The sequence below is a fragment of the Nerophis lumbriciformis genome, linkage group LG11, assembly GCF_033978685.3.
Source record: "Nerophis lumbriciformis linkage group LG11, RoL_Nlum_v2.1, whole genome shotgun sequence".
In the NCBI taxonomy this organism is placed as follows: domain Eukaryota; kingdom Metazoa; phylum Chordata; class Actinopteri; order Syngnathiformes; family Syngnathidae; genus Nerophis; species Nerophis lumbriciformis.
This window is the reverse complement of record NC_084558.2, coordinates 54,668,392-54,695,354: the sequence shown is the minus strand read 5'-3', so window position 1 is coordinate 54,695,354 and position 26,963 is coordinate 54,668,392. Positions and strand designations below refer to the sequence as shown.

The window sequence follows — 26,963 nt, the reverse complement described above, 5'->3', positions numbered from 1 at the left end:
ACATTATATATATATACTTGCAGTGTATATATTGTACATATTACATATTGTTATGAAGTTGTCTGTTACTACATTATATATATACTTGCAGTGTGTATATTGTACATATTACATATTGTTATGAAGGTGTCTGTTACTACATTATATATATACTTGCAGTGTGTATATTGTACATATTACATATTGTTATGAAGGTGTCTGTTACTACATTATATATATACTTGTATATTGTCCATATTACATATTGTTATGAAGGTGTCTGTTACTACATTATATATATACTTGCAGTGTGTATATTGTACATATTACATATTATTATGAAGGTGTCTGTTACTACATTATATATATACTTGCAGTGTGTATATTGTACATATTACATATTGTTATGAAGGTGTCTGTTACTACATTATATATATATACTTGTATATTGTACATATTACATATTGTTATGAAGGTGTCTGTTACTACATTATATATATATACTTGCAGTGTATATATTGTACATATTACATATTGTTATGAAGGTGTCTGTTACTACATTATATATATACTTGCAGTGTGTATATTGTACATATTACATATTGTTATGAAGGTGTCTGTTACTACATTATATATATACTTGCAGTGTGTATATTGTACATATTACATATTGTTATGAAGGTGTCTGTTACTACATTATATATATACTTGCAGTGTGTATATTGTACATATTACATATTAAGAAGGAGTCTGTTACTACATTATATATATATACTTGCAGTGTATATATTGTACATATTACATATTGTTATGAAGGTGTCTGTTACTACATTATATATATACTTGCAGTGTGTATATTGTACATATTACATATTGTTATGAAGGTGTCTGTCACTACATTATATATATACTTGCAGTGTGTATATTGTACATATTACATATTGTTATGAAGGTGTCTGTTACTACATTATATATATACTTGTAGTGTGTATATTGTACATATTACATATTAAGAAGGAGTCTGTTACTACATTATATATATACTTGTATATTGTACATATTACATATTGTTATGAAGGTGTCTGTTACTACATTATATATATACTTGCAGTGTGTATATTGTACATATTACATCTTGTCATGAAGGTGTCTGTTACTACATTATATATATACTTGCAGTGTGTATATTGTACATATTACATATTGTTATGAAGGTGTCTATTACTACATTATATATATACTTGCAGTGTGTATGTTGTACATATTACATGTTGTTATGAAAGTGTCTGTTACTACATTATATATATACTAACAGAGTGTATATTGTACATATTACATATTATTATGAAGGTGTCTGTTACTACATTATATATATATACTAGCAGTGTGTATATAAAATGTTAAAGTTGTTTTAGAGACTTTGAAGGTGACTCAGTCACATCTTGCAAGTGTTTTTTATCATCTTACAAATCCTTAAAAAAAAATAAAAATCAAAAATGTGTGTTCTTGTCTCTCATAATGATTGTGAGAAATGGGCAAAATTCCCCAAAATTAATTACCCTAAATCTTATTTTTCCACATATAAACTTGCAAATGTATTGAAGGCGTGACTCTTGTAATATTCTGAGTCATTCTGCGCCTTCTGGAATGAATCTCTTTTATTCCAGCTGTGTCCACCAAGTCACGTGCCAGGGCAGGGTGGCGAGGAAAGTAACATTGCTATCATAAAAGAGCGTTGCTGAAAAGATGGCAATTGGCTGCGTGCAAACTCCCTTTGACGGAGCATTCCAGAGAGTTTAAAGGTGCGTCAAAAAATGCATGTTCTCTCCTTTCTTTTCAGACTTCTGGTGTTTTCCACCGGGACGAAAGAAACGTCGGCCAGATTAAAGGAATTTATTATTTGTGTGCCTTGAATTAATTCCTGCAGCTCTTGTTTCTCTCCCGGGTGATAGATTCGGCGCATACCTCGGTTTGATCGCTCTCCATCGCCGCTTCCGCTCTCATGACCGGAACCGGGGGCTGAGGGGGAATAAAAACCAAGCGGACTCTCTCTGGTCGGGTTCTCGTTAATATGTTGGAAGGAAAAGCGGAGACTGGGAGCGGAGATGAAAGACACGCACTGAGAGAATGTGGAAGGTGTGCTGGTGACGCCAACAATTGGAGGGCGTGTTGTAATGGAGGGCGTCATTAGAGGCCGGGTGGAACACGGTGGTCTGCGGTTGGAGGAACACTTAGCAGACCTGGAGGGTCTTGCCAGTGTTCACCCTTCAAAAGACTGGCTCGTCATTTTAGGTTGTCAAGGAAACAAGTATCATGTACAATTAAAAGGTCATTTCAATGTATACAAATATTACTCTCTTCTGGAATATTGGCTATGATTTCATGTTTTCATTGTAAACATTCCATGTTTCCATGCCTTGGCTGTGACATCACCAGGAAAAATGTTGCCAAGAGGATTTGAGCCATATTTACAAAATATAATGCATCAACAAAAAGAGTCAATAAAACTCAAATAAAAATGAGGAGATGATCAAACTTAGGGGTGCACCCAAAAATGGAAAAATCTTTTTCATCCTTGATCTAAACAGATTCATAATATTTCAACATATTTTTACTATTACCGGTAATATGTTTTTGTAAGAATCAGTTGTAAATGCAGTTTTAGGCAACCAGAAAGATGTTTTCTGACCTGCAAACTGTTTCATTATAGGAGTATTACACTGCCAGAATACATTTGTGTGGAATGGAATCGTCACCCAGGGAATCGGGTTCAGACGGAATCGTTCGGTGCCCAAAGATTCACAACCCTGACAAAAATGTGAGTACACAATTGTTCTACCCTGCCTGGGGTGTATACGCTTAAAGTACTACATGTCACAACAATCAACCAGAAATGTGAATACAAATAGGATAAAAAAACACAAATATATATATATGTCATAGTATATATGTATGTGTGTATATGTACATTTATTTATTTTTTATATACTGTACATACACATTATATAAACACATATGTATATGTGTACACATTAGAGATGCGCGGTTTGCTGATACAACCGCGGAGTCCGCGGATTATCCGCGGATCGGGCGGTTGAAATAAAAAAAAATTAGATTTTATCCGCGGGTCGGGTCGGGCGGTTGAAATAAAAAAGAAATTAGATTTTAAATAGATTCAGGTGGGTGGCAGTTAAACCAATTGGTAAATATATATACATAGTTAAATGTTGTTACCCACATAGGAAAAACGAGCAGGCACCTGCAGCATATGCCACAACAGAAGAAGAAAAGAAAAAAAGAGATGGACACTTTTACGGAGCGGAGAAGGGACGCCTCGCCGGGGTCCGGGACCGAGGCCCCTTCCTCCGAGAGGGCCCCACCGGGAGCCGTAGCTGAGGTGATCCGCGAGAAGGGCCCGACGCACGTCCAGGGTCACCACCACGCCCACCGCACCGACACCCCGCCTCGTCCGGCGTCACGCGCAGCAGGTAAGAAAGTTTACCTGCCCGCCACCGGCTCGTAACAGGGGTCACTCCACGCGCTCCGCCCGCGCAGCTTACCTGCCCGCCACCCCCGTTGCCGGGGGCGCGTAACAGGGGTCACTCCGCGCGCAGTGCGCTCACGAAAGGGGTGGGGCTCACCCTGGTGAGCCGAGTGTGAGCAGAGAGTGATGAGCAGAACTGGCGCTGCGGGATGAACCGAACGCCGGGTTAAGACGCCCGATGCCGACGCTCATCAGACCCCAGAAAAGGTGTTTGTTGATATAGACAGCAGGACGGTGGCCATGGAAGTCGGAACCCGCTAAGGAGTGTGTAACAACCCACCTGCCCAATCAACTAGCCCTGAAAATGGATGGCGCTGGAGCGTCGGGCCCATACCCTGCCGTCGCCGGCAGCGAGAGCCGCGAGGGCTAGGCCGCGACAAGTAGGATGGCCGCCTCGGGCGCGAGCCCGGGTGGAGCAGCCGCGGGTGCGAGGGACATCGCACCTCCATGCGCTTGGAGGTGCGCTCAGCGCGGCTCCCATATGATTGCGCACTGGTGTGCGTCTGGGCCGTGACAGCGTGGCACGCATTGAATGTCTCTGCTGCATTGGATCAGTCTCCTTTCTTTAACAGGCAAAAGGTTTATAACCTCACTAATGCCTTGCATCGTCTATATTAGATATATAACAACGGGCGGGTGGCGGATGGCGGGCGGGTGCGGTTCTGATTAAATGTTAGATCGGGCGGATGGTTGACGACTTTTGTGATGCGGTTGCGGATTAAATAATTGCCTACCCGCGCATCTCTAGTACACATACATACATATATACATACATACATACGTATGTACGTACACATACATACATACACATTCACATATACTGTATATATATATATATATATATATATATATACATACACACACACACACATATATACTCATACACATTTATACATTATATACACATATATAGATATACTGTACATATATATAAATATACACATACGGTATATATATATATATATACATATGTACGTACGTACACATACACACCTATATAAATAAATAAATATATATATATATATATATATATATATATATAATATATATATATATATATATATATATATATATATATACATATATGCTCAAATTTAGTCGCCGGGTGCATCCTCTACCAAAAAACTGTTTTTTTCTATAAACGCCAGGTCGAAATCTCCTTTTTAAAGGCAAATTAGAGCAATTTTTCCTGCACATTTGTGCATTTTATGGCTTTTATTGTCAGATTTGACAATCAAAAAAGAACTTTTGACTGGAGGCCTGGCCAGCATAAGCCTCTAATTAGCACAGCGTCATGTTGCTAAAGAAAGACTTTAAAAAAAGAAAATAATGAATTCCTTCCTATCCTGGGGGTGAGATGAGGTCATCTGCTCTTGGGTGAGAAGGTACACACACACACACATTGTGAACACAACTTCTCCTGCAATCTTTCACCGCACAACAAAGGTTCCTTATCCCTGGAGTCATCCCTCAATTAGCGTGTGCGATACGCTTTAAGTTCAGGCTTCATCGAGTCCTGCACAGCCGGTTTGCTTTTGAAAATGAGCGTCAGGGATGGAAAGGTTCCACCTGTGTGTGTCTGTTGTTGTGTTGTGTTACCTCAGGGAAGCTGCTCATGTTGACCAGGATCATCTGAGGGGATTTCATGGAGATCTGGCCCAGCTGGTTGAGAGGGAACTTCCCGTCTTGGGTGGACACCAGGATGTGGTCCAGAGCTCCTACACACAGGTGAAGATGCTCCTTGTTAGGGACGTGTACACAGACTGCTGTTCTACATGTGGCCACTGGATGTCGCAATAGCAATTCTGACAGGCAAGCTAATGAATCAAAAACGGTACTACACTCTGTTTGAAAAGTACCGCTTCCCGGGCATGACGTCATGTTTTCTGCTGGTTTTTAAGAGCAGAAGAGCATGTTCGGCAGCGCACACACACAGAGTACTTACAAGCAGACACAGTGTGTAGACAGAAAAGGGAGAATGGATGCATTTTGGTGTAAAAAGTCAAGATAAAGGTGAAGTTATAACACTGAAACACCCTCAGGAAGAGCTGCTTTAAGACATGGCTAGCTAGCTAGCGGCTAACGTCCATCCACAGTGTTTTAGCTTTCTTACAGGTATCATTATCACTGGAGGAGGAGGAATAGCTAAACATGCTTCACTACACACCGTAGGAGGATACAATAGCTCACCGGCGTCACAATGTAAACAATCTACACCTGACATCCACTGTAATGATACCAAGTACAATAGCGTATGTAGTTGATACTGCTATGATTGCATCGATATTTTTTATTGTCACAAAATCTGTTTTCCTTTTTTTTTAATTCATTATATATATATATATATATATATATATAATTCACTTCACTTATAAAGTCAGTAAATACGTCCCTGGACACATAAGGACTTTGAATATGACCAATGTATGATCCTGTAACTACTTGGTATCACATCCATACCTAAATGTGTGGTATCATCCAAAACTAATGTAAAGTATCAAAGAAGAGAAGAATAAGTGATTATTACATTTGAACAGAAGTGTAGATAGAACATGTTCAAACAGAAAACAGCGCGACACCTACCCTTTACATCGGTATTTCTTCATCAGTATTGGTTTATGAGGTATTATATTTTATTGTATGATCCTGTAACTACTTGGTATCGAATCGATACCCAAATGTGTGGTATCACCGAAAACTAATGTCAAGTATCAAAGAAGAGAAGAATAAGTGATTATTAGAAGTGTAGATAGAACATGTTAAAACAGAAAATAAGCAGATATTAACAGTAAATGAACAAGTGGATTAATAATACATTTTTACAGTTTGTCCTTCATAATGTGTAGAAAATAATAGGTGTATAAATGACACAATATGTTGCTAATTTGGAGTCTTTGTTTGTTTACTTACTACTAAAAGACAAGTTGTCTATTTTATTGAAGGACTAAATGACAATAATAAACATATGTTTCATGTACACTAAGACTTTTTGTTATAATAAAGACAATCATGCTATTTTTTTGTGGTCCCCTTTATTTAGAAAAGTGTCGAAATACATTTTGGTACCGGTACCAAAATATTGGTATGAGGACAAGACTACTGTGCACCTTGACAAAGTTCTGTGCAAATGTAAAGAAAGTGAAGAGTGGAAATGACAAATGAGGTAGTCACATAGAGGAGTTATTTCTTTCGTTTTTCTTCAATCCTAGATGGGCTGTGATTTACAGTGTAACTACTTTGTAGATACGCTGAGATGACTTCATTGTGTTTTTGATTTTTTTTACTCAAAATTTCCAACTAACTTGCAGTGTTTGGTCAAGAGGATTATTCCAGAGTGTTCTATTTTGGGCCCGAGTAAAACAAAGAAAACAGTCTGAAGTTGTCGTAGTTGTGTTTTGAAGTTACCATGCCATGATTTGACCCGTCCAAATTAGTTTGAGGCTTTGAGTTCTTTCTTGTCCGGAAGCGGTTCCCAGTGTATCAAACCCTTGGACTTAGGGCTGGAAACAGTATCATGATATATGTTTTTTATACTGGTTGATATTGATAATAAATGGTCATTTTGATTGACCTATGGAAATATGGACCAGGAGAAAAATGGAATGAATGTCAACGCTTTGACTTCAAATGTAACTTTCCTCTGATTGATCAAGACAGAAAACAATGTCAATCACAATAAACACTTAACAATACAACATGTGTAAGAAGTACTTCATAAAGTGTAAGAAAAGAGTGTGAACATGTAAACCAGAGAAGAACAAGTATTTGTAGGTTTAGTGGCAGGGCTATAAATTAGGGCTGAAACGACGTCATCGGTTACGTAAATACGTCCACGCCGTTTTTGTGCTTCGACGCGTCGCATATTTACGTCACACTACCGTCATGGCGGAGCGCAAAGCAGACGATGCGAGCGAGGGGAAAAAAGCACGCCAAAAGTTGTCAAAAGTGTGGGAGTATTTCAATAAACGGCCTAAGAAGAAACGCTACTTTTACTCCGCTACTTTTACTCCGCTACTTTTATCTACATTCAGCTCGCTACTCGCTACTCATTTTGATCCATCTGTTAATGCACGCTTTATTTGTTTTGGTCTGTCAGACAGACCTTCATAGTGCCTGCCTTACTGGTGACGTTTCACTCCGTTCCACCAATCAGATGCAGTCACTGGTGACGTTGGACCAATCAAACGGAGCCAGGTGGTCACATGACCTGACTTAAACAAGTTGAAAAACGTATTGGGGTGTTACCATTTAGTGGTCAATTGTACGGAATATGTACTGTACTGTGCAATCTACTAATAAAAGTTTCAATCAATCAATCAAAAGTGTGAAGGAAAAAAGACTACTTTTTATTTCAACCGTACATCCCGTCAAAAGCCTAAAGACTGACTGCACAGTTCCTGTCTTCACAATAAAAGTGCCGCTCCATCGCACCGCGCTTTCAAAATAAGAGTCTCCGAAAGCCAGCGCAAACAAGCTAGCAAGCTACGGAGTTTGCCGCCAATGTATTTCTTGTAAAGTGTATAAAAACGAATATGGAAGCTGGACAAATAAGATACCAAAAACCAACCACTTTCATGTGGTATTAGACAGAAAGGAGGAACTTTTTTTCTCCTCCATTTGAAAACGTGGACGTTATCATCACTACTGTCTGATTACAATCAATGCAAGTCATCAGAATCAGGTAATACACCAACTTATATTCTTGTCTTCATGAAAGAAAGGAATCTATATGTGTTAAACATGCATGTATATTCATTAAAACACCTTTAACATGTAAACAAAAACGGCAAAATAAATAAATATAAATTATATACTGTATATATCAATGTATGTATATATATATGTGTATATATATATATATATATATATATATATATATATATATATATATATATATATATATATATATATATGTGTGTGTATATATATATATATATGTGTGGGGAAAAAATCACAAGACTATTTCATCTCTACAGGCCTGTTTCATGAGGGGGGTACCCTCAATCATCAGGAGATTTCTCCTGATGATTGAGGGTACCCCCCTCATGAAACAGGCCTGTAGAGATGAAATAGTCTTGTGATTTTTTCCCCACACATACATATATTGCGCTCTACTACGGTATCGAGCACTATTTTTTGGATAACCTTATTAAGACATATATATATATATATATATATATATATATATATATATATATATATATATATATATATATATATATATATATATATATATATGTGTATGTTACTCATCAGTTACTCAGTACTTGAGTAGTTTTTTCACAATATACTTTTTACTTTTACTCAAGTAAATATTTGGGTGACTACTCCTTACTTTTACTTGAGTAATAAATCTCTAAAGTAACAGTACGCTTACTTGAGTACAATTTCTGGCTACTCTACCCACCTCTGCTAATAATGTTGTTGTATGCACAACGGCTATAAACGAACATTTGAAAAGAAAACACCCGACAGCGTTCTTGCCATCACCATCAACTAGTCAATCGTCCGCGTGAGTATACGTTGTCATCATTACACAAAAACATGAATGTGTCATTTGTATCTGCGTTGTAAATTCATAAACTAAAACACTGTTTCGCTCTGAGAGGCGCGTTTGGCGTGCCTGTTCAGTGTTTACAAAGATGCGCTCCTCTTTAACGCTAACGTTAATTAGTTGTGCAAATACCTTTTACAACATTAACAGTTACATATACTATGTACAAACCAACAATTGACTTTCACTTTAATCATACTATCATTGTTGTGTTATTAAGCAAAATAAGCAATACTTTTACTTTTGTTGAAATGTTTACACTGTTACAGAATATTTCGTTTTGCACTTTTTTGTATTGGATGTTTATCTTTATTTTTGCACATTTTAGCAAATAAGCAATACTTTTACTTTTGAAATGCTTATACTATTGCAGAATATTAAGATTGCACTGGATGTTTACTTTTATATTTGCACATTAAAAAGCAAATAAGCTACTTTTAATTTTGTTAAATGTTAAAAGTTTTAAATGTTTACATTGTTACAGAATATTTTGTCATGTTGTTGTCAATGTTGACTGAGTGGACATACTTTTTTTTTTGTAAATAAAAGCCATGCCTTTTGAAAAAACTGGCCTACATTTATTTTTTCATCTTCATTTTAAATAAAAAAAATAATCGGTAAAAGGAAAAATAATCTATAGATTAATCGAAAAAAAAATCTATAGATTAACCGATTAATCGAAAAAAAAAAAAAATCTATAGATTAATCGATAGAAAAATAATCGTTAGCTGCAGCCTTACTATAAATAAATGTATGACACGTTTTATCGTACGCATTTCATACTGATATGATAACATGTTTATCGCGATACATATTGATGTCGTTTTATCGGCCTTCTAATTTAGACGAGCATGATGAGAGACAGATTCTGCCCCAGGAAGAATCTCACTAAGTTTGTGGTCAAAAGCTTGCAACGTCGGTGGACAAAAGCCTGAGAGACGGGCAACCAATTTACAGATGGCTCTGACCTTTTAGATAGATCGGTTCTCTCGCTCCAGCGCTGGTATCACAATGAATTGTACTCACTCCTTTTTCTGGAATCAATTGTTAATCATCAATTCCAGTCATTTCCAAATATTTAGACACTTCAATGTACAAACTTGACTATTTATCCACCCTGTTTAAGAATATATAGTGTCACAGTGGCTTACACTTGCATGGCATCTCATAAGCTTGACAACACACTGTGTCCAATATTTTCACAAAGGTAAAATAAGTCATATTTTTGCTTCATTTAATAGTTCAAACAAATGTACATTATTGCAATCAGTTGATAAAACATTGTCCTTTACAATGATACAATCTACTACTCTGCTTGCATGTCAGCAGACTGGGGTAGATCCTGCTGAAATCCTTTGTATTGAATGAATAGACAATCCTTTTGAATCGGGAAAATGTCGTTTTTGAATCGAGAATCGCGTTACATTTTCGGTGTCTCTGTCAGTTTAATGTGAAAACTATTTGCTGAATATGAAACATCCATAAAAATGAGCTGCACCGTTTTAAAAGCCGCAGGGAGCAAAGCATTGGAAAAAAGCAGAAAATAGGGTGAATTCATGAATGGAGTTGAGCTTAGTATGGTCCTTTATCAGTTTGGGGGTCCCTGGCCTTGAGAACATGAAATAGCCCTGGTCCAGGGCTAGAGTGAACAAAAGTTTGGAGACACTTCCCCATTGGATAGCAAGTCTCCAAACATTTGGAGGTGTGTTGACCTGCGCCCCCACTTTCTCCTCCATCTGGCTAACCTCAGACGTTTCCTTCTCTTCCACCTCTGCCTTCCATCACTCCATCCCTGCCTTTTTCATTTCCTCCACACCAGCGTTTGAATGGCGGCGCTGCAAGTGGCGGTCAGACGCGGAGGAAGTGCAAAGCTGCCGATAAAAGGTCATTTGTGTCCATATTCATGTTCCTGTGTGTGCACCTTCACATCTGTTAGCGTTTACTCACACCATTTGTCTCGGGGAACACATCACTAATGTGCTAAAACCTCCACTTACAACAGTTATTCTTGTCTCTACATGAGATTACAAACACGTCTTAGACAAAAATGTGATCCATTGAATGTCCTGAGAGGATACATTCTGTGATCTTTTATCTTTATTTACTTTTTATTTATCTTTATTTACATTCTTCTACCTTTTATTTATCTTTATTTACATTTTTATTTACATTATTTTACCTTTTATTTATCTTTATTTACATTATTTTACCTTTTATTTATCTGTATTTACATTCTTTTACCTTTTATTTACATTCTTCTACCTTTTATTTATCTTTATTTACATTCTTTTACCTTTTATTTATCTTTATTTACATTTCTACCTTTTATTTATATCTTTATTTACATTTTTATTTACATTCTTTCACCTTTTATTTAGCTTTATTTACATTTTTATTTACATTATTTTACCTTTTATTTATCTTTATTTACATTCTTTTACCTTTTATGTATCTTTATTTACATTTGTATTTACATTCTTTGACCTTTTATTTATCTTTATTTACATTCTTCTACCTTTTATTTATCTTTATTTACATTCTTCTACCTTTTATTTATCTTTATTTACATTCTTTGACCTTTTATTTATCTTTATTTACATTCTTTCACCTCTTATGTATCTTTATTTACATTTTTATTTACATTCTTTTACCTTTTATTTACATTATTTCACCTTTTATTTATCTTTATTTACATTCTTCTACCTTTTATTTATCTTTATTTACATTCTTCTACCTTTTATTTATCTTTATTTACATTCTTTTACCCTTTATTTATCTTTATTTACATCCTTTTACCTTTTATTTATCTTTATTTACATTCTTTTACCTTTTATTTATCTTTATTTACATTCTTCTACCTTTTATTTATCTTTATTTACATTTTTATTTAGATTCTTACACCTTTTATTTATCTTTATTTACATTTTTATTTACATTCTTTTACCTTTTATTTATCTTTATTTAATATTTGTATTTACATTATTTTACCTTTATTTATTTTTATTTACATTATTTTACCTTTTATTTATCTTTATTTACATTCTTCTACCTTTTATTCATCTTTATTTACATTATTTTACCTTTTATTTATCTTTATTTACATTCTTCTACCTTTTATTTATCTTTATTTACATTTGTATTTACATTCTTTGACCTTTTATTTATCTTTATTTACATTCTTCTACCTTTTATTTATCTTTATTTACATTCTTCTACCTTTTATTTATCTTTATTTACGTTCTTTGACCTTTTATTTATCTTTATTCACATTCTTTTACCTTTTATGTATCTTTATTTACATTTTTATTTACATTATTTTACCTTTTATTTATCTTTATTTACATTCTTTTACCTTTTATTTATCTTTATTTACATTCTTCTACCTTTTATTTATCTTTATTTACATTCTTTTACCGTTTATTTATCTTTATTTACATTCTTCTACCTTTTTTTATCTTTATTTAATATTTTTATTTACATTATTTTACCTTTTATTTATCTTCATTTACATTATTTTACCTTTTATTTATCTTTATTTACATTCTTCTACCTTTTATTTATCTTTATTTACATTATTTTACCTTTTATTTATCTTTATTTACATTCTTCTACCTTTTATTTATCTTTATTTACATTATTTTACCTTTTATTTATCTTTATTTACATTCTTCTACCTTTTATTTATCTTTATTTACATTTTTATTGACATTTTTTACCTTTTATGTATCTTTATTTACATTTGTATTTACATTCTTTGACCTTTGATTTATCTTTATTTACATTCTTCTACCTTTTATTTATCTTTATTTACATTCTTCTACCTTTTATGTATCTTTATTTACGTTCTTTTGCTTTTTATTTATCTTTATTTACATTTTTATTTACATTCTTTTACTTTTTATTTATCTTTATTTACATTATTTTACCTTTTATTTATCTTTATTTACATTTTTATTTACATTGTTTTACCTTTTATTTATCTTTATTTACATTTTCACCTTCTTTTATCTTTTATTTACCTTCCATCTACCTTTTTCATTTACATTCTTTTACCTTTTATTTACCTTTTTATTCACCTTCTTTTACTTACCTTTTTCTTTTACCTTTTATGTACCTTATTTTACAACCTATTTACTTGTGTTACTCAGAGGTCTAGTGGTTAGAGTGTCCGCCCTGAGATGGGTAGGTTGTGAGTTCAAACCCCGGCCGAGTCATACCGAAGACTATAAAAATGGGAGCCATTATCTCCCTGCTTGGCACTCAGCATCAAGTGTTGGAATTGGGGGTTAAATCACCTAAAATGATTACCGGGCGCAGCCACCGCTGCTGCTCACCGCTACCCTCACCTCCCAGGGGGTGAACAAGGGGATGGGTTAAATGCAGAGGACAAATTTCACCACACCTAGTGTGTGTGTGTGTGAGGCTATCATTGGTACTTTAACTTTAAATACATTTTTCTTTTACTTTTTATTTTACAACTTATTTACTTGTGTTACTTTGTATTCACTTTTAACTTCTATATTCTTTCTTTTACCTTTTATCTACCTTCTTGTACCTTCATATTGACTTTCATTGACCTTTGTTTACCCCATATTTACTTATTTTACCTTTATGTAACTTTAAAAAAAAAAAATGTTTACCTTTTTATTTACCTTCTTTCACCATTTATTTACTTATTCTATCTTGTATGTACCTTTTTTTTCCACCCAATGTAACTTATTTTATCATTCATTACCTTTTACCTTCTATGTACCTTTTAATTAACTTATTTTACCTTCCTGTGCTTTCTATCTAATTATTTGACCTTTTATTTACCTTTTTTTAAACCTTATTTGACCCTGTATTTACTTATTTTACCTCTGTTTACCTTTCACCTTCTTCTACCTTCCATTCAACTTGTTTTACCCTATTTTCCCATTATCTGGACTAATCGTAGCAACAACATTCAAATCCAATATTTGTTCCATTGTTGTTCTTTTTCAACACATCTAAATATCCTACCTTTCAAAAAGCCACCAACAATCTCATCTTATAAAAGTAAAAAATGGAACTAAATGAAACATGTATTGACACAGTACATCACTGTTTACATCTGCCGATATCTTCAACAACTAGATGCTGCATGCAAGTTTCCATGGCAACCATCTCTTATTCGTAACCCTGATTACAGCCAGATGAGAAAGTGACGTCAGGCCGATCATCATCAGACCTAAATCCTGCTGCCTGGCTGGATTAGCGTGCAGCTGGACAGGAGAGCGAGGCGGAGATGGACGGAGGCGGGGAGCGAGCAGATGGACGGCGACTTTCTTGTCTAATTGGCCGTGTTTGAGGGGAAGCCAGAGCATTACCAAGATGAAGGATGAATGTGAGCTTGGAAGGACGGGGGGTTGAAAAAAAGGACAGGACATTGCGAGATTGACCATATAAGGAAGCAATCTTCCTTAATTAGGGAGTCCCGATACAATATTGATATCGCTCTGATATCAGCAAGCAGTTCTGCAGAGTGTCAACTTATTGTCCAAAGTTGGTCTTTTCTTCCTTTTGAGTCAAGTTGGGTGGGAGGAAATAAGTTGTGGAGAGTTGGAGTACAAACAGTGATCCACTTTGCACACGTTTGGTACAGTAGGGGGTTTTTTGCAATGCGGTCTGCTGAAAATGATGGAAAGCGCCACTGTACAGAGCAACCGATGCCACAGTCCAAGTCAGAATTGCCACAAAACAAAACACATTCTAGGATATTAAACACTGCCCTTTGGCAGCTAAAGTGGATAGCGCACGTCCCAAATTTGTCACGTTTCATGTGTCAGGTAACCCGTGACGAACGGGGCCATATGACTCACCTTCCTATTGCGCGTGCTATTAAGTTTGTACGTGTTTTAGTGCGTGCAAACCTTAAGAAAATCAGGCCCAAAGTCACTACTGGTCCTAGGTTTCCTAGTAAATAATGCTAAAAACCACTGAAAGCTGTTTAGTGACGCATACGAGTCATGTTTACATTCATTTTACTACCTCCTTGACTACTAATAATCGGTATAAGCGCTGAAAAAAACACATAAAAATATCAAAGTGATTTAAGTGGACTAATATTGGGGTGAAAGTTAACGTTAAAGTTAAAGCACAACACACTCGGTGTGGTGAAATTTGACCCATCCCCTTGTTTACCCCCTGGGAGGTGGTGGCTTTTTGAAAGGTAGGAGATTTAGCTGTGTTGAAAAAGAACAATGGATTTAAATGTTGTTGCTACGATTAGTCCGGATAATGAGAAAATAGGGAGCGCGTAAAAGAGGGTAAAACAAGTTGAATGGAAGGTATAAGAAGGTGAAAGGTAAAATAAGTAAATACAGGGTAAAAAATAAGGTTTAAAAAGGGTAAATAAAATGTAAAAGAATTAGATAGAAAGTACAGCAAGGTAAAATAAGTTAATTAAAATATATATAGAAGGTAAAAGGTAATGAATGAAAAAAGAAGGTACATTGGCTGTAAATAAAAAGGTAAAATAGGTAAATAAATGGTGAAAGAAGGTAAATAAAAAGGTAAAAGAAGGTAAAAAAATGTGTAAAGAAAGTTACATAAAGGTAAAATAAGTAAATAAGGTATAAATAAAGGTCAATGAAAGTCAATATGAAGGTAAAAAAAAGAATATAGAAGTTAAACGTGAATAAAAAGTAACAAGTAAATACGTTGTAAATTAAGGTACCTAAAAGGTAAAAGAAGTTAATAAAAGATAAAAGAAAAAAGTTAGTTAATGTTAAAGAACCAATGATTGTCATGATTGGTGAAATGTGTCTTCTGCATTTCACCCATCCCCCTTGTTTATCCCCCTGGGAGGTGAGGGGAGCAGTGAGCAGCAGCGGTGGCCGCGCCCGGGAATCATTTTTGGTGATTTAACCCCCAATTCCAACCCTTGATGCTGAGTGCCAAGCAGGGAGGTAATGGCTCCCATTTTTAGGTGAATGGTAAACTAAGTAAATACAGGGTAACAAATAAGGTTTAAAAAGGGTAAATAAAATGTAAAAGAATTAGATAGAAAGTACAGCAAGGTAAAATAAGTTAATTAAAATATATATAGAAGGTAAAAGGTAATGAATGAAAAAAGAAGGTACATTGGCTGTAAATAAAAAGGTAAAATAGGTAAATAAATGGTGAAAGAAGGTAAATAAAAAGGTAAAAGAAGGTAAAAAAATGTGTAAAGAAAGTTACATAAAGGTAAAATAAGTAAATAAGGGGTAAATAAAGGTCAATGAAAGTCAATATGAAGGTAAAAGAAGGTAGATAAAAGGTAAAAGAAAGAATATAGAAGTTAAAAGTGAATAAAAAGTAACACAAGTAAATACGTTGTAAATGAAGGTACCTAAAAGGTAAAAGAAGTTAATAAAAGATAATAGAAAAAAGTTAGTTAATGTTAAAGTACCAATGATTGTCATGATTGGTGAAATGTGTCTTCTGCATTTCACCCATCCCCCTTGTTTACCCCCCTGGGAGGTGAGGGGAGCAGTGAGCAGCAGCGGTGGCCGCGCCCGGGAATCATTTTTGGTGATTTAACCCCCAATTCCAACCCTTGATGCTGAGTGCCAAGCAGGGAGGTAATGGCTCCCATTTTTAGGTGAATGGTAAACTAAGTAAATACAGGGTAACAAATAAGGTTTAAAAAGGGTAAATAAAATGTAAAAGAATTAGATAGAAAGTACAGCAAGGTAAAATAAGTTAATTAAAATATATATAGAAGGTAAAAGGTAATGAATGAAAAAAGAAGGTACATTGGCTGTAAATAAAAAGGTAAAATAGGTAAATAAATGGTGAAAGAAGGTAAATAAAAAGGTAAAAGAAGGTAAAAAAATGTGTAAAGAAAGTTACATAAAGGTAAAATAAGTAAATAAGGGGTAAATAAAGGTCAATGAAAGTCAATATGAAGGTAAAAGAAGGTAGATAAAAGGTAAAAGAAAGAATATAGAAGTTAAAAGTGAATAAAAAGTAACACAAGTAAATACGTTGTAAATGAAGGTACCTAAAAGGTAAAAGAAGTTAATAAAAGATAATAGAAAAAAGTTAGTTAATGTTAAAGTACCAATGATTGTCATGATTGGTGAAATGTGTCTTCTGCATTTCACCCATCCCCCTTGTTTACCCCCCTGGGAGGTGAGGGGAGCAGTGAGCAGCAGTGGTGGCCGCGCCCGGGAATCATTTTTGGTGATTTAACCCCCAATTCCAACCCTTGATGCTGAGTGCCAAGCAGGGAGGTAATGGCTCCCATTTTTGTAGTCTTTGGTATTGAACTGACGACCTACCCATCTGAGGGCGGGGACACTAACCACTAGGCCACTGAGCAGGTCAGTGAAGCAAGTGGTGGCTAAAAGGTGCCAAATAAAAGAAAATGGCGGTGTAAAAGTGGCTGATGGGCCTTAGGTTTGACACCTGTGCACCAGACTTTCCATTTCACCTCCCATCCACCCCCGTCCCTAAGCCTCCAGGGCACGGGGCAGCAGGTTGTGACCTGGATGTAGGAGGGTCAAGCTGGGGGTCAAAGTAAGGCCACGTGCTGGCCTGCTTGACACAAACAAGATGGAAGCAGATTCATACCTGGTGAGGTTCGGATGCCCAGGTTGCGTGTGAAGTCGTCTTTGAGCGTGCTCAGAACCCCCGTCATGTCCTCCTTCACTTCCTCCAGACTGATGATGTCCTCCACCAGGGCGGCGCTGATGTTCACTTTGGAGGACCGTCCCTTGGTCTTGGCTGGGGGGGGAGGAGGGAAATGAAGCAAATCGTGGAGAGCGGAGCGGACTCAAGTGCGTGATGGTTCTTACCTTTAGCCTTGTTGGTGGCATAGAGTCGAGCGCGTGCAGCAGCGGGGAGGCAGGGGGCGCCGGGGAGCAAGGATGTGGGGTCCACCCTGGTGGGACACCCGAGCGCTCTCACCAGGGTGCCACACAGCAGGGGGCGGAGTCGGATCAGACCATTGGCCGCCATGAGACTAAACATACACATATTTACAATATTATTGCCATCATACAAAAGCATTGGAAATGACAACATTTCTTTATAAACAATACGTTTGGCGCTACCTTTTAAGCACATTATAATGGGACTGTCTGTCGTCACTACTCCATATATGCATCGTAACTCCGCTTCTCAACACGTCTAAACATGTTTTTCATTTTCATTCATCAAAATAGTGTATGCATAAGAACAATTATGCAAATAAGACAACCGATTGATTTGACATTAAGTGGGATTTTCCATTTTGTTTTTTTACACATCTGAACACACTTATTTACTTTCATCCATTTTAAATATTACTGTACTTAATCTGTATTGTTATTATTCATGTATTTATGAATTAATACAAATACCTAAGTAGAAATAATTTAAAAAAAATATATATATACACACACACACACACACACACACACACACACACACACACACACACACACACACACACACACACACACACACAAAAAAAATGTATAAAAAGATGATTTAAAAATATATAAGGTTGATCGGCAACACTAAATGGTCCCCAGTGTGTGAATGTTGTCTGTCTATCTGTGTTGGCCCTGCGATGAGGTGGCGACTTGTCCAGGGTGTACCCCGCCTTCCGCCCGATTGTAGCTGAGATAGGCTCCAGCGCCCCCCGCGACCCCGAAGGGAATAAGCGGTAGAAAATGAATGGATGGAAATACATTTTATATTAAATATTTTTGTACTTTTACTAAAATAAAAAATGTCTAAATTGTATATTAGCTCAAAATGCAAGAGAAAACAACCTTATCTATACCGATCATATAGTAATTAGGTCTACTAAGTATATATGTTTATGTGTGTGTGTGTATATATACAGGTAAAAGCCAGTAAATTAGAATATTTTGAAAAACTAGATTTATTTCAGTAATTGCATTCAAAAGGTGTAACTTGTACATTATATTTATTCATTGCACACAGACTGATGCATTCAAATGTTTATTTCATTTAATTTTGATGATTTGAAGTGGCAACAAATGGAAATCCAAAATTCCGTGTGTCACAAAATTAGAATATTACTTAAGGCTAATACAAAAAAGGGATTTTTAGAAATGTTGGCCAACTGAAAAGTATGAAAATGAAAAATATGAGCATGTACAATACTCAATACTTGGTTGGAGCTCCTTTTGCCTCAATTACTGCGTTAATGCGGCGTGGCATGGAGTCGATGAGTTTCTGGCACTGCTCAGGTGTTATGAGAGCCCAGGTTGCTCTGATAGTGGCCTTCAACTCTTCTGCGTTTTTGGGTCTGGCATTCTGCATCTTCCTTTTCACAATACCCCACAGATTTTCTATGGGGCTAAGGTCAGGGGAGTTGGAGGGCCAATTTAGAACAGAAATACCATGGTCCGTAAACCAGGCACGGGTAGATTTTGCGCTGTGTGCAGGCGCCAAGTCCTGTTGGAACTTGAAATCTCCATCTCCATAGAGCAGGTCAGCAGCAGGAAGCATGAAGTGCTCTAAAACTTGCTGGTAGACGGCTGCGTTGACCCTGGATCTCAGGAAACAGAGTGGACCGACACCAGCAGATGACATGGCACCCCAAACCATCACCCAACCATGCAAATTTTGCATTTCCTTTGGAAATCGAGGTCCCAGAGTCTGGAGGAAGACAGGAGAGGCACAGGATCCACGTTGCCTGAAGTCTAGTGTAAAGTTTCCACCATCAGTGATGGTTTGGGGTGCCATGTCATCTGCTGGTGTCGGTCCACTCTGTTTCCTGAGATCCAGGGTCAACGCAGCCGTCTACCAGCAAGTTTTAGAGCACTTCATGCTTCCTGCTGCTGACCTGCTCTATGGAGATGGAGATTTCAAGTTCCAACAGGACTTGGCGCCTGCACACAGCGCAAAATCTACCCGTGCCTGGTTTACGGACCATGGTATTTCTGTTCTAAATTGGCCCGCCAACTCCCCTGACCTTAGCCCCATAGAAAATCTGTGGGGTATTGTGAAAAGGAAGATGCAGAATGCCAGACCCAAAAACGCAGAAGAGTTGAAGGCCACTATCAGAGCAACCTGGGCTCTCATAACACCTGAGCAGTGCCAGAAACTCATCGACTCCATGCCACGCCGCATTAACGCAGTAATTGAGGCAAAAGGAGCTCCAACCAAGTATTGAGTATTGTACATGCTCATATTTTTCATTTTCATACTTTTCAGTTGGCCAACATTTCTAAAAATCCCTTTTTTGTATTAGCCTTAAGTAATCTTCTAATTTTGTGACACACGGAATTTTGGATTTTCATTTGTTGCCACTTCAAATCATCAAAATTAAATGAAATAAACATTTGAATGCATCAGTCTGTGTGCAATGAATAAATATAATGTACAAGTTACACCTTTTGAATGCAATTACTGAAATAAATCTAGTTTTTCAAAATATTCTAATTTACTGGCTTTTACCTGTATATATATAAACACACAAACTAGAGTTATGACAAAAACAAATCAACACTGATTTAATTCCAATTTTGTATGTATGTAAAAAGATGTCTACTGAGATTTTATAATGATGGTTTAGTCATAATAAAATAATTCTCTGAATCCTCAGTATGTGGGCCATGTTAGAATGTTTCTCTGATGTGTTATTGTTACGCAGACTGTAGTCATGGCACATATCAGCCAGTAGGAGGTGACATCCATCTTGTACCTGCCTAAGAACACCACCATCCCTACCCCCTTCCCTCCTTCCCTCCTTTGTCCTGGACTCGCCACCTCCCACCTTGATGAAGGTGACAGGTACAGACACACTTGTGGAGTAACAAACTCTTTCATTGTCAGTGGTGTGAAGAAGTCCCTGGCAAGCTTTGAACTTAAAACCACAAGACATTTCTCACTAGCATGTTATTCCTAGGACTTCAGGCAGACCTCCACCATCGCTGAAGGTCTTCTATTCCACTTTTTGTCTTCCAAAAATGTCAACTTCCTCGCTCAAATTCTCACGTTTGGGATAGTCCTAACAGCATAAATGCCTCTGACACTTCACACATGCAGCTTTGACAAAAAGCAGGCTTTGCTACACATCTTAAAATGCAACCTGTCCGCTGAAGAGACGGAAGCTGCCAGTTTGATCATTTAGTTTTTCTACAGCAAATAGGCTAACTTGGCTTGATGCATTGTTAGCTACATGCTAACATTGCATTACGACGTTTATGTACACAAATATTACTCGTAATTAAAGTGCACAAAAGTGCTTCTAGGAGACACACAGCTGACTAGCATTCTTCTTCTTCTTTTATGGCATTAAAGGAGTGTAAACCCTCCGTCACATACTTACATACCTTCCCATGCCCAATTCTATTCCATTGACCCGTGTCATCTCAAAGCTTCACTAGAATGTTCTGGTTGTAGCCCTTTAAGAGTAACCTCTTTCTGTCCATGTCCTCTAACTTCCTCTCTTAGATTTTGCTCCAGTATTTCCCAGGATGAGTGACTGCTTGTTCCACTGACTCTACCTCATTGCAGATATCACATCATCCTGTTGGGTGTTTGTCGATAAAGTGCAATGTCTTATTCAGTCTATATATATATATATATTGACAAACACTTTCCCAAAGACAACAACCTAAGAAAAGTATTCAACAAGAACAACATTAAATTGAGCTACAGCTGCATGAACAATATACGACAAATCATCTCAAACCACAACAAAACAATTGCAAATGAGCCGTCGACCCCCAGTCAGAGCGACTCCAAAACCAACAAAGCATGTAACTGTCGAAAGAAACCTGATTGCCCCCTCAACGGGGGGTGCTTACAAACATCAGTTGTCTACCAATCTAAGGTAATACGCAAGGACATTAACACATCCGACACATATGTAGGATTAACCGAGGGTGAATTCAAAACCAGATGGAACAATCACAAGGCTTCTTTCAGGAACAAAACCTGCGAAATACCACAGAACTCAGCAAACACATTTGGGACCTCAAAGACAATAATGTTGAATATTCAATAACATGGCAAATTCTTGCATCCAGCACACCTTACAATAGTGGTAATAAAAGATGCAACCTATGCTTGAAAGAGAAACTGTTTATTATTTACCGTCCAGACCTGTCATCCCTCAACAAGCGCAGCGAAATTGTAACAACATGCCGCCATAGACGGAAACACCTCCTAGGTAACACATGAGCCAATCACCACGCCCCTAGGCCAGCCTGTACCCACCCACTCTGTGCCCTATATAAACCATGGTATGCGAATGCTCCCATTAAAATCTCCTGATGATTGAGGGTACCCCCCTCATGAAACAGGCCTGTAGAGATGAAATAGTCTTGTGATTTTTTCCCCACACATACATACATACATACATACATACATACATACATATATATATATATATATATATATATATATATATATATATATATATATCAGTGACGTGCGGTGAGGTTGATGGCTGGTGAGGCACTGACTTCATCACAGTCAGATTTACAAACATATGAACCCTAAAGAGTATCTTATTCACCATTTGATTGGCAGCAGTTAACGGGTTATGTTTAAAAGCTCATACCAGCATTCTTCCCTGCTTGTCACTCAGCATCAAGGCTTGGAATTGGGGGTTAAATCACCAAAAATGATTCCCGGGCGCGGCGCCGCTGATGCCCACTGCTCCCCTCACCTCCCAGGGGGTGAACAAGGGGATGGGTCAAATGCAGAGGACACATTTCATTACACCTAGTGTGTGTGTGACAATCATTGCTACTTTAACTTAACTTTAACTTTACACATACTAACTGTAGCACACAAAAAAAGCACATTTAATAAAAAAACGTTATTATGGTCTTACCTTTACTTTTAAATTAAGTCCATGCGCCGCAACTAAAGCCCTCACTTCAACTTTCCACGTGCAAGATTGAATCTATTTAAAAAAGTGTAACCGAGGGTTTATAAATGTGGCCTATACTGTATGAAACTACAAAATAACAAACACGGAGGCTCCAGTTTACACGAGGACCACTTTATTTACCTTCTTTCAAAAACCTCCGCAACGTGACATCACTTCCGCTCTTAGCGCCTTCAAAATAAGAGCTCAAGGCATATACTGTATAACAGCGCATAACAGGAACTTAACATCACAAAGAGGAAAGCCCATGAAAATAGGTTACAAAAGTTATTTAATAAGAAGCCAAAAAGTGCAAAAACAATAATGTTCGTGTTGGAGGAGTTGTGAATTAGTTGTGTCCCTGCAGTCATTCACAACTCCTCCAACACCAACATTATTGTTTTTGCACTTTTTGGCTTCTTATGAAATAACTTTTTAAAATAGATTCAATCCTCCACGTGGAAAGTTTAAGTGTGGGCTTTAGTTGATATAACAATTCTACGGCGGGGGTGCAGGAGGCGAGCCTCAGCCAGTGCGTCTTTTGCAGCCGTTTTATGATCGCTCAGCACAAGAAATACGTTACACACATACAGTTGTTGACAAAATACACTGTACATTATATACCTCAGCTAACTAAACTATGGAAATGTATAATATAATTCATATAGCAATACAGTCTCACTGCCCAGCAGGCCAGCAGTTAGCCGAGTCCGGAATCCATGTTGAGGCACTGAGTGACGTGCCTCAACTGGCTGCTGTTCACCGCACCGTCTCTTCTCAGTATTTGAACGGCAAATGTGAAAATTCAGCAATTTTGAATAAAAATAATCTAAAACTGGTGAAGTTAAATGGAAAATAACTTCATAGTATAATCACTCGATACATATAACAATTTAATTTTTTTTTTTCTTTTTACATTTTTTTTCTTTCCATGATGCATGACTGCACGTCACTGATATATATATATACACATACATACATACATAAAAATAAATTTTGCCTTGGTGCCCTAAAATATGAGCCCTCCTTTAAGGCAACACTTGCCTTGACCTTAAAAAGTTAAAATCCAAGGCCTGTAAGTGTATTATATATTACTTAAATTTAAAAAAAAATTCTAGCCAAACATTTATTAAAGTCAAATACAAATAAGTATTTCTTTTCTAAAGTAAATGTGTACAGCAGATATAGATCATCTACATCAACATGATGATTTGTCTGAGTGGTTGCAAAGGACAGATTAAAAATAAATAAATAAATAAAAAAAAATAATAAAAAAACATTTTTGATTTTTTTTTCATCGATTAAATGGTAAATGGGTTATACTTGTATAGCACTTTTCTACCTCAAAGCGCTTTCCACATTCACCCATTCACACACTGATGCAAGGCCCTAACCAGCACCCATCAGGAGCAAGGGTGAAGTGTCTTGCTCAAGGACACAACGGACATGACGAGGTTGGTAGTAGGTGGGGATCGAACCAGGAACCCTCAGGTTGCTGGCACGGCCACTCTCCCAACTGCGGCACGCCGTCCCCTTGAAAATTTAAAAGATTAAAAATCCCGATTCATTCGAAAAATCTATTTAAAAAATGACTGCTTACAAATATTCATTTCCATGGATGAATAAGAAAGTTCATGTTACACAGACGTTGCACTAAACCTGCAGAAAATAGTTCTCAGGTTTCTCTAGGTTTACATTTGCACTATTTTCTTACACTTTATGAAACATCCATCCATCCATCTTCTTCCGCTTATCCGAGGTCGGGTCGCGGGGGCAGCAGCCTAAGCAGGGAAGCCCAGACTTCCCTCTCCCCAGCCACTTCGTCCAGCTCTTCCTGTGGGACCCCAAGGCGTTCCCAGGCCAGCCGGGAGACATAGTCTTCCCAACGTGTCCTGGGTCTTCCCCGCGGCCTCCTACCGGTCGGACGTGCCCTAAACACCTCCCTAGGGAGGCGTTCGGGTGGCATCCTGACCAGATGCCCGAACCACCTCATCTGGCTCCTCTCCATGTGGAGGAGCAGCGGCTTTACTTTGAGCTCCTCCCGAATGACAGAGCTTCTCACCCTATCTCTAAGGGAGAGACCCGCCACCCGGCGGAGGAAACTCATTTCGGCCGCTTGTACCCGTGATCTTGTCCTTTCGGTCATAACCCAAAGCTCATGACCATAGGTGAGGATGGGAACGTAGATCGACCGGTAAATCGAGAGCTTTGCCTTCCGGCTCAGCTCCTTCTTCACCACAACGGATCGATACAGCGTCCGCATTACTGAAGACGCCGCACCGATCCGCCTGTCGATCTCACCATCCACTCTTCCCTCACTCGTGAACAAGACTCCGAGGTACTTGAACTCCTCCACTTGGGGCAAGATCTCCTCCCCAACCCGGAGATGGCATTCCACCCTTTTCCGGGAGAGAACCATGGACTCGGACTTGGAGGTGCTGATTCTCATCCCAGTCGCTTCACACTCGGCTGCGAACCGATCCAGTGAGAGCTGAAGATCCTGGCCAGATGAAGCCATCAGGACCACATCATGTTTAAAAAGCAGAGACCTAATCCTGCAGCCACCAAACCAGATCCCCTCAACGCCTTGACTGCACCTAGAAATTCTGTCCATAAAAGTTCAGAACAGAATGGGTGACAAAGGGCAGCCTTGGCGGAGTCCAACCCTCACTGGAAACGTGTCCGACTTACTGCCGGCAATGCGGACCAAGCTCTGACACTGATCATACAGGGAGCGGACCGCCACAATCAGACAGTCCGATACCCCATACTCTCTGAGCACTCCCCACAGGACTTCCCGAGGGACACGGTCCAATGCCTTCTCCAAGTCCACAAAGCACATGTAGACTGGTTGGGCAAACTCCCATGCACCCTTGAAACATTTCTTACATATTCCTTCATTTGAAGATCTTATTGTTAAGTGTTCAATGTGATTTGAACATGTTGTTGACATTCTTTGTGTTGACGTTTCCGTTCTGCCTTGATAGCTGAGTAATAATTATAATCAAAGGAAGGCTACATTTCAAATCAAATATATTTTTTCCTGCTCCTCGAAAAACATCAATAATTATTGATATCAACCATTATAAAAGCCTTGTATCGTGATACACTTTTCAGCCGTATCACGAAGCAATAACTACACTTTGTATTATTGGCTGGCTGTCATGTTTGTAATCATGAGTTAGTTAGCAGGGAAGAACAATTCCCTAAAAGCATTTTGATGCAGATTTCAGGGTGAATGTTTTCCCTAAATCAAAGTCAGCAAGCAAAAGTGTGAATGTACCTCCAGAGATGAAGTGATGTATCCCAACGTGCCAGACAGGCTCGGCTGCCTTTTTCCCACAAGCTGATAGGATCCGTTGTGGAGTGGACCTTTTTACACTGATGTGGGACGCTGACGGAGATCCTTGGTGGGGAAGTCAAGCAGAAAATATGAAGCACAGGTGTTCAATGGATACTGTAGTCACACATCCTGTGTGCACACCTTGACTACACACACAGCCCGCATGCAGCTCGCCTTTGTACACTTCACCATTGTATCACACACACACACACACACACACACACGCACACACACGCACACACACACACACACACACACACATGCACACACACACACACGCACACACGCACACACACACACACACGCACACACACACACACACACAATCTGATCCAGCTCTCCTCAGAATGTAAACATCATCTTTCAAACATTAACAATGTGACTTTTTACCACTATTACATTTTGATGTCAAAGAAGACAAACCAACAAAAAAAGGCAAATACTTCATGATAGTGACACTACACTTTATGATAGTGACACTACACTTGATGATAGTGACACTACACTTGATGATAGTGACACTACACTTTATGATAGTGACACTACACTTGATGATAGTGACACTACACTTGATGATAGTGGCACTACACTTTATGATAGTGACACTACACTTTATGATAGTGACACTACACTTGATGATAGTGACACTACACATTATGATAGTGACACTACACCTGATGATAGTGACACTACACCT

The 26,963-nt window shown here is 37.7% G+C and overlaps 1 protein-coding gene across 4 annotated transcripts in view; it reads right to left on the bottom strand.

Annotated features, from left to right (window-relative positions):
- Positions 1–26,963, bottom strand: part of mrrf (mitochondrial ribosome recycling factor) — a 45,010-nt gene that overhangs the window by 16,328 nt on the left and 1,719 nt on the right. For all 4 annotated transcript variants that reach the window (XM_061966042.1, XM_061966043.2, XM_061966041.1 and 1 more), the window contains 4 exons: positions 26,207–26,329; positions 17,879–18,045; positions 17,655–17,807; positions 5,123–5,241 (listed from right to left, as the gene is read on the bottom strand). In XM_061966042.1, the coding sequence (XP_061822026.1) occupies positions 5,123–5,241; positions 17,655–17,807; positions 17,879–18,041 (435 nt within the window). In that variant the 5' untranslated portion in view covers positions 18,042–18,045; positions 26,207–26,329. The remainder of the gene's footprint in view (positions 1–5,122; positions 5,242–17,654; positions 17,808–17,878; positions 18,046–26,206; positions 26,330–26,963) is intronic.